Here is a 9,054-nt window from a genome sequence, read left to right on the forward strand (position 1 = left end):
ACCCCCCTCTGATGAACTCCGGGCACTTTCCATATAAAGTAAGAAATTCTGGAGGAGGGGCGTGAAAGGGCGGCCAGGTTGTGCAGAGCGTCCTTAGCCAAGCACAAGTGCGCACGCCCGGGGTTGGAAACTAAGGGGAAGGAAACCATCTCAAAAGACTCCAAAGTGACTCTCTCCCATGAGACCCTGGTCTTTGGGGGGAGGAGGGGCGGGGAGCAGAGGAACCTTTTAGGAGCTTGACAAATGCTTAGACCTTTGGCTCAGTGCAAAAAAAAAAAAAAAAAAAAAAAAAAAAAAAAAAAAAATCAAAGCTCCAAGGGTGCAGGAAATAGACTTCAGGCGGCGACCTGATCTCCACCCTTTCCCACTGCATTGTTCACAGGAATTGCCCACCACCATCACCACCACCACCACCGGGCCCGTGCCTTCTCCTCTCTCCCTCCTTCCCTTTCTCTCTGGCTCACAGCTGCTCCTTCCTGGCAGCGGTTGAAACCCAGGGACACTTTAATTTTAATTTTATTTTTTTTTTCCCCGATAGATGTTTGGAAATGCTGGGGGGGGGGGGGGAGGTCGGCGGGCGAGCAAAGTCAGAGCGCTTCTCGACCTGTCCAAGCCCCGGTCTTAGGAAGAAGAGTTGACATTTCCGGAGGACATAATGGTCTCTGGGTTCTCCCCGTCGTCCTTCTGGGGGTGAGAGGAATTGTCCGATTTGCTGCGGCTGAACTCCATGCCCGCGATGATGGGTCCCTTGAACTTCCCGGCCGAGTCTCTGCGGGGACACTTGCAGCAGGACACCATGCGCACGAAGGCCCTGCGCATCTCCTTGTTGGTGAGCGTGTAGATGACCGGGTTGGTGCCCGAGTTCAGCACGGCCAGCACCAGGAAGTACTCGGTCTTGTAGAGGATGCCGCAGGCGCGGGCCCTGCAGCCCACGTCCAGCAGCAGCAGGATGAAGAGCGGGGCCCAGCAGGCGATGAAGGCGCTCAGCACGATGATGACGGTCTTGAGCAGGGCCAGCGACTTCTCGGAGCTGCGGCTGGCCCGGGAGGACGCGTTCTTGCGGAAGGTCAGCCGGCGGCTGCGGGTCCTGACCAGGGAGTAGATCCGGCAGTAGAGGATGACGATGGAGAGCAGGAGCAAGGTGAAGACGGTGGTGCAGAAGAGGATATAGTGTTTGTGGTACAGGGGCAGCACGGTGGAGCAGTGCGGCAGCGCGCCCAGGCAGTTCCAGCCCATGATGGGCAGCCCGCCCAGCACCAGCGACACCACCCAGCAGGCGCTGATGAGCAGGAACGAGCGGCTGCTGTTGCTGCCGTTGTGCAGCTTCATCTTCAGCATGGTGATGTAGCGCTCGATGGCGATGGCCAGCAGGCTGAACACCGAGGCCGACAGCGCCACGAACATGCTCCCTTCGCGGAGGAACCACTGCGCCGGGGTCAGCTTGTACGTGGTGGCCCCGGACAGCAGCAGGTTGGCCGCGTAGGCCACGCCGGCCAGCAGGTCCGACAGGGCCAGGTTGCCGATGAAGTAGTACATGGGCCGGTGGAACTTCTTGGTCTTCCAGATGGTCAGCAGCACGAACACGTTCTCCAGGATGATCAGGCAGCAGATGAGCGTGAACACCGCCGACGTCAGCTTGAGGCCCTGCTCCTTCTCCGCGCCCACGCTCAGCTTGCCCGTGTAGTTGTAGTGCCGCACGATGAGGTCGTAGTTGCCGTAGTCGGACACCGGGCCGCGCAGGGCCTTGACCACCGGGAGGCTGGTGGACACCATCGTCGCGCTGCTTCCCGACCGACGCTAGGGGGCGAGCGCGAGCGCCGCGGCGGGGCTGCGGATTCCGAGCAATCCAGGCTTTTCTTTTCTTTTTCTTTTTTTCGTTTTTTTTTTTTCTTTCCTCTTTCCTCCCCTCCCTTGGCTTTGAGAGGGCTTCCGAAGCAAAGCAGCAGCCTTAAACAAGTCACAAAGAAAAGGCAGAGAGAGTCAGGCAAAAGGCCACACACACAGCACACTAGCGTTGATTCATTCTAGGCTAAGGCGTCGCTCCAATTTTGTTGCTGGTGGTTGGCGTTTAGGGAAACTTGGGGGAGACTTTTCTTTCTTTCTTTTTTTTTTTTTTTAAATCAAACTATCATTTCTGGCAATAAACAGAAGCAAAAAATAAATAAGTAAAGAGAGAGGGGGGGAGAAAGAAAGAAAGAAAGAAAGAAAGAAAGAAAGAAAGAAAGAAAGAAAGAAAGAAAGAAAGAAAGAAAGAAAGAAAGAAAGAAAGAAAAAGAGGAGTGAGAAAAAGTTACCCAGACTGAAATCTGCAGCTCGACTAGAGGGGGAAACAACACAACATCTCCCTATGATCACGAATCCACAGAAATGCGAGCGGGACGCCAAGAGCGTGACGGCGCTGCATCCACGCTCGCGCCCCTCATCCATCCTCTTCCTCGAGCGGTCCCCGGCCCACCGCGAGGCAGCCCCGGGGCGCCCTCCTCCGAAGAGCCGCGCAGCGCCCAGCCACACACTCCGGTCCCTCCACCCACCCCCCCCCACCCGCCCCCCAGCTTCAAGAGATTGGCACCACCTCTTCCTCGCCATGCAAGAAAGTAGATTTGCACAATGACTTGACAGCTTAAGTCACTTTCTGGGACTCTATTAATAACTGTCTCAGAGCAGGTGTGCCCAGAGGGTCCAGGGCGCAGAGAGGTGTGGGCCTCCTGGCGCGCCCGGCCTGGCGATAAACAGGAAAGCTAGGCGCCTCCGTGAAGCAACTGCCTCCCCTCTTTTCTTTCTTTCTTTTTTTTCTTTTCTTTCTTTTTTCTTCCCTTCTTTCTCTGTCTCTCTCTTTCTTTCTCTTCTATTTCTTTTTTTTCCTTTCTTTCCCTTTCTTTTTTTCCTTCTCTCTCTCTTTCTCTTCTATTTCTCTTTCTTTCTCTTGTTTTTTCTCTTTCTTTCTTTTTTTCTTTCTTTCTCTCTCTCTCCCTCCCTCCCTCTCTCTCTCTTCTCCTTCCACCTCCACCTCACCCTACCCCTGGCAAACCCCGACCAAGTCCATTGAAAGGTATTCAGTGATCACCATTTGTCAGAGACTGCTGCAAATCCCAGAAGTTTCTCCATGAACTGATTGCTCAAGTATCTTTAGCCAACACACACACACACACACACACACACACACACACACGTTCCACTACTGATAACAGCGTGCGCCGCCGCCTCATTTCAAGTGCATAATGAACTTTTACAGAAACCGGCACCGCGGACGTGCGGGCCGCTGGCGCACTTGCACGGGCGCTCTCATTGAACGCCGCCCGCCGCCCTCGCCCGGCCCACCCTCGGCCTCTCCGCTCGCAGAACCACGGGGAGGGGAGAGTGCGAGCGAGCACTCGTTACGGAGTTTGCACGCTGCAAGGTGATAAAGAGCGAGGAAACAAGAGGCCGGAGCAATCCCAGCCGTTTCCCGGATAGCAGAGGGCTGCGGGCGCCAAGAAAAGTGGGCACTTTCTCCACCTTCACACCACGCTCCTCTCTAAGGCAGTACAGGATTAAAGCCATGACCCTCGTCCCCGATTTTATACAGATCTAGAAATTCCAAAAAAAAAAAAAAAGCATATTTTACCTGTTTTTCTAATGAGCCACAGTTTCCACCCCCACCCCATCCCCGCCACCAGTCTTTTGGATAATTAGAGACTCCAAGCGTCTCCCCAAGAAGTATACGATCGAGATTGGCTCCTCAGTCGCCCTGCCAAGCACGCTTTCAAAGTTGTTGTTAGTTTCGTTGGCGTTTCAGGGTTCGTTAGTGACACCCCCCCCCCCCAGGCCCTCGAGCACAGCCAGCCCGCGGCCCCCCTGGTTCGTAGCCCTCCTCCCTCCCCCGGGTCCCCCATACCTGGTTCAGGCGGGACGGAGCTGCGTGCGCCGGGCTCGGGCTCGGCGGGGCGCGCTCCGCATCTTGCAGCTGCCCCGGGACAGACGCGCTCTCGAAGCCCGGCTCCCCGAGTCCAGCTGGGGCTCCCCTCCCTCCCTCCGCAGCCCTGCACTCCAAATGGCCAGCCCGGCTCAGCGCCCCGTCTGGTCTGCAAGGCGAAGTCTCCAGCGCCGCGCGGAGGCCGGGCTGAGGCTCCTCCTGGAAGGGACTGGGAGGGGTTAATGCCCTTAACCCTTCCCGCCCTCGGCCAGAGGCAGGGCACCCCCACAAACACCCCCGGCCCCCCACCCCCAGGATTTACACTGCTCAGAAGCTGATTCCAGAACAGATTCTGTGCCAGCCAGTCTCAAATAAGACAAATAAATAAAACTAAATTAAACGAGCCCCTCCTCCCCAACCAGCAAAGAGAGAGAAGGGGAGGAGCTTAGTGGCCCCTAAAATCTCCAGTCTATAAATCACGTCCTTCCCCAGCCACCCGGCGCGTCCCCAGAGATGGAGGGAAACTCACCCGAGTCCTGGAAACCAGGGATGGGGAGCCTTGGAAAACTTTGCTCCGGGAAGGTCTTGGGGGAGGGGGGCAGAGATCGAGCCAGGGTCCTCTGGTTAGCAGAACCTCCCGCCCCCACCCCCGTCCCTGATCCCAGAGGGCTAAGGAGCCCAGTGTCCCGAGTTGATGGCCAGCTGACCTCCCGGTGGCCACTTCTACGCGAGCGGAGCAAACCCGCAGCCGCGCTCTGGGGAACGGAGACCGGGAAGGGGCTGCGGAGGCCAGGGGGAGAATGGGCACCCCAAAGGGACAGCAATGGCCTTTTACTCCCCCCCCCAGCTCGGCCCTGCCCCCCACCCCACCCCCAGATCCCGGTGAAGCCTCGAAACTTGCGGTCTGAGGGGGCAGAAAGTGGCTTTCCCACCCCCCCAACCCAGGCGCACTGTTGGGCGGGTGGTTCCCCTCGCTCAGCTGAGCCCAAAGAAACCAGGCCGGGTGTCCCAGATTCTGGGCAGCACTGGGGCCTCTGGAGAGGTGGGCTGCGGCCTGGCCCCGAGAGATGGAAAACGTGTGGGCAAGCGCAGGAATTTGCAAAACAGAAGGGCCGCCTAGCTCAGCCACAGTCCAGCTCCAACAGAGGCACAGAGGAAGGTACCCCCCTTCTCTTCCTTTCTAGTTAGGCGGTACCAAGACCCCCACCATCACACCCCCCAATGTGAATAATCGAGCCAGGCCTTCCTTTTTTTTTTTTTTTTCTTAGATAGTATTTAAGAAGCACCCGGCTTCTGCCTTACTGTTAAAAAGAAGTTTCCACCCAGACCCTCCCCTTCGCACACCTTCCCATCCCCTCAGCAGTGAATACAAAACTTCCTCCGCTTTGCAGTTTCAATTGACAGACACACCCTGTACCTCGCAGAATGACTCAAAAGGAGGCTGCGTGAATAAACAACAGACCCCCTCCCCTGGCTTCTGGGATCTTATGAGTTTGCAAAAAAAAAAGAAGTGACAGTTAATTCGCAGCTGTCTCAGCCCCCATCCACAGCGCTGCGACCAACACATACCCACAAATTGAACAGTATGTGTGGTTCAATATGGAAACTAAGATAACGGACATCCAGACTCCACCGGAAGAGACAGGCTGGGTTTGAGGACATAACTTCATTTAAACTGGGAAATACGTCACGTCTATCCAACATCGGAGACCCCTCCCCCACCAGTAATTTATGAGTTCTTTAATGGGAAAGGAATTACAGCGCGCTGTGGCCCTGCAGTGTCTCAAGGAGGTTAACAAAACCAGTATAGTGCTGGGCCATGCAATCGTTCATGGTGGACTAATTTATCTACGATGGGAACGCCATTCGGACAGCCTACCTGGCCTGGTAGATTTGCCAGCTAGTGAGTCGCAGAGCTGGGTTCCAAAACCAAGGACTTCAGGAGCCTGGTCTGCTAGCTCAAATACTGTCATCAGTCACTGCGCTCCTAAGAACTGAAATGGACGCTCCCGACCTCTGGATTTCAAGTTTTAAATTTGGGCTCATCTCTAACTGTGCGTTAGAGTACGTAACATGTACGTAAAAGTATTGCTAGCATATGGAAAGCATGTGGGGCAGGAGAGATGACTCGGCAGTTAGGGCCCTTGCCTGCAAAGCCAAAGGACCTAGGCTCCATTCCCCAGGACCCAGGTTAGCCAGATGCACAAGGGGGCGCTCGCGTCTGGAGTTCGTCGGCAGTGGCTGGAGGCCCTGGTGCGCCCATACTCACTCTCTTGCGCTCTCTCTCCCAAATAAATAAAATAACAATTAAAACAAAAACAAAAACCATGTGTATGTGTTTGTGAGACAGGCTGGCCTCCAACTCATGATCCTCCTGCCTCAGCCTCTCAAGTGCTAGAATGAGGTGTAGACCATCTGATTCAGCTATTATATATGTCATTCATATATATATATATATATATATATATATATATATATATATATATATATATATATATATATATATATGCAAGGGCTGGAGAGATGGCTTAGCAGTTAAGCGCTTGCCTGTGAAGCCTAAGGACCCCGGTTCGAGGCTCGGTTCCCCAGGTCCCACTTTAGCCAGATGCACAAGGGGGCGCACACGTCTGGAGTTCGTTTGCAGAGGCTGGAAGCCCTGGCGCGCCCATTCTCTCTCTCTCCCTCTATCTGTCTTTCTCTCTGTGTCTGTCGCTCTCAAATAAATAAATAAATAAAAATACTTTTTAAAAAAGGCATATATATATATATATATATATATATATATATATATATATATATATATACATGCAAGAGCTGGAGAGATGGCTCAGTGGTTGAGGTGCATGTGTGCAAACCCTAAGGACCCAGGTTCAATTCCCCAGGTCCAACGTAAACCAGATACACAAGGTGCTGCATGCATCTGGAGTTTTTTGCACTGGCTAGAGGCCCTGGCACGCCAGTTCTCTCTCTGTCTCTCACAAATAAATAAATAAAATATTTTTTTTAAAAAAGATACATACATACAGCCAGGAGCAGTGGTACATGTCTATAATCCCAACACTTGTAAAGACAGGAGGATTAGGAGTTCAAGGTTAAGCCAGGTTTGGTGGTGGACACTTTTAATCTTTGTGGATTCAAGGCTAGCCTGGAACTGCAGAGTGAGGGCCAGACTAGCCAGGCAAGAGTGAGACTCTAACTCAAAAAACAAAACAAATAGGAGTTCAAGGTTACTTCAGCTACGTAGTGAGTTAGAGCCTGGGCTATATAAGACCAAAAAAAAAAATAGACAGAAAGAAAAAGTGATAGAATGATTGCTTAGCATGCAATGCCTGAATTCCATCCCTAGTACTGAAAAAAATATACATACATACATTCATGAATATTCTTTAAAACTTCTCAGTGCCTGCCATATATATCCAATATAAGGTTGTACATTTAATAATTGTTCATTAGATTTTAAGTGCTATATAAATTAATTTTATCCTGACAAGTTAGGTACTATTATTATCCTAATTTATTGTTATTTATAAATAATAAGGTAATGTGGGATAGATGGTAGACAGGCTGTAGATGCTTAATCACTCCTCCAAACCGCAGAGATAAACCTCAAGCGTTTCAAAGAATTATGTTGGGGGAAATCAGTCCCTTGTGCCACAAGTACCACTGGTGAAGACAGCATTCAGCAGGAATCCAGTGTGTTCAAGAACGCAAGTACTGGGCTGGAGAGATGGCTTAGCGGTTAAGCGCTTGCCTGTGAAGCCTAAGGACTCCGGTTCGAGGCTCGGTTCCCCAGGTCCCACATTAGCCAGATGCACAAGGGGGCGCACGCGTCTGGAGTTCGTTTGCAGAGGCTGGAAGCCCTGGCGCGCCCATTCTCTCTCTCTCCCTCTATCTGTCTTTCTCTCTGTGTCTGTCGCTCTCAAATAAATAAATAAATAAATAAATAAATAAATAAATAAATAAATAAATAAATAAATAAATAAAAATTAAAAAAAAAAAAAAGAACGCAAGCACTTTGCAGATGGCCATTTAGTAAGAGACCTCCTCAGCACACCTTGGAGGCGGAAAGTGTAGAGGGCCACCCGCACAACGTAAGTCATAGCTCTGCTGTCAATTCCGGGTTTCTGCCGAAGGCCCCATGCATCAAGGCCCATTCTATTCAAGACAGCTCTCAGAACTGCGTCCTCCACCTAGCCCGCTGCCAGGCCGGCTACCAATTCTGCCACTGCCCGGAGGCCAACCAGGCTCCCACTCCACCTCACCACGCCAAGGCTGCGCACGCTGCCCGCTTCCCATCCACGTCCCGTGGGTCTCCATTCCCAAGTGCTGATTGCAAGCAGTTAATTAATTTGCATATGCGTGTGTGTGTGTGTGTGTGTGTGTGTGTGTGTGTGTGTGTGTGTACACATCCCAGGGTCTCTTGCCTCCACAAACGAACACCAGGCACTTGCACCGCTTTTGTGGGCGCCAAGCCATTTTCCCAGCCCCAGAGCGCGGATTTCAAAGCAGTTTCGCAGTTCCTTCAGGGCTACCAGATAAACTCGCATGTCATCTTTGTGATATACACTAAAAATAAATAAGTAACTCTTGCTCATCTGCAAGTCAAATGTAACTGGGAAAACTGTATTTTTTTTTTTTTATATGCCTGACAACTCTCCTCAACTGTTCAGTCACTTTACAACTCACCACGGCTCCTGAGCCCCAGTAAAAACCCAAGCCCGTTTCTTACTCATCTTGTCATTGGAAAATAGCCTTTTACACATGGAGAAAACTGTATAACCCCCTCAACTTCCTTCCTTTTCATGTTGTAGCTTAATAACACCATCACCCGCCCCTCACCTCCTGTGTACCTGTTGCAGAAGTGAAAAGAGTTTTACTTCTTTTTTTTTTAATGTTTATTTGTTTATTCAAGAGAAAGAAAGAGGCAGACAGAAAGAGAGTGAGTATGGGTGTGCCAGGGTCTCCAGCCACTGCAAACAAACTCCTGATACATGTGCTGCTCTGTGCATCTGCCTTTATGTGGGCACTAGGGAATCCACCCCAGGTATCAGGTTTTCAGGTTTGGCAAGCAAATGCCTTTAACCGCTGAGCCATCCCTCCAGCCCCCACCTTCCTCTTTAAAGGCAAACTTCTGCCCAGGTCGGCATGCTGCTTCCCCATAA

General features: G+C 51.8%; 1 protein-coding gene across 1 annotated transcript; it reads right to left on the reverse strand.

The window, feature by feature from the left end:
• Positions 1-478: 478 nt before the first annotated feature.
• On the reverse strand, positions 479-1,845 carry S1pr1 (sphingosine-1-phosphate receptor 1). The gene has a single exon (XM_004659079.2). It carries the CDS (start codon positions 1,771-1,773, stop codon positions 622-624), a length of 1,152 nt encoding a protein of 383 aa, XP_004659136.1. The 5' UTR covers positions 1,774-1,845; the 3' UTR covers positions 479-621.
• Positions 1,846-9,054: the final 7,209 nt, after the last annotated feature.

Source organism: Jaculus jaculus, chromosome 19, assembly GCF_020740685.1.
Source record: "Jaculus jaculus isolate mJacJac1 chromosome 19, mJacJac1.mat.Y.cur, whole genome shotgun sequence".
Taxonomy (NCBI): Eukaryota; Metazoa; Chordata; class Mammalia; order Rodentia; family Dipodidae; genus Jaculus; species Jaculus jaculus.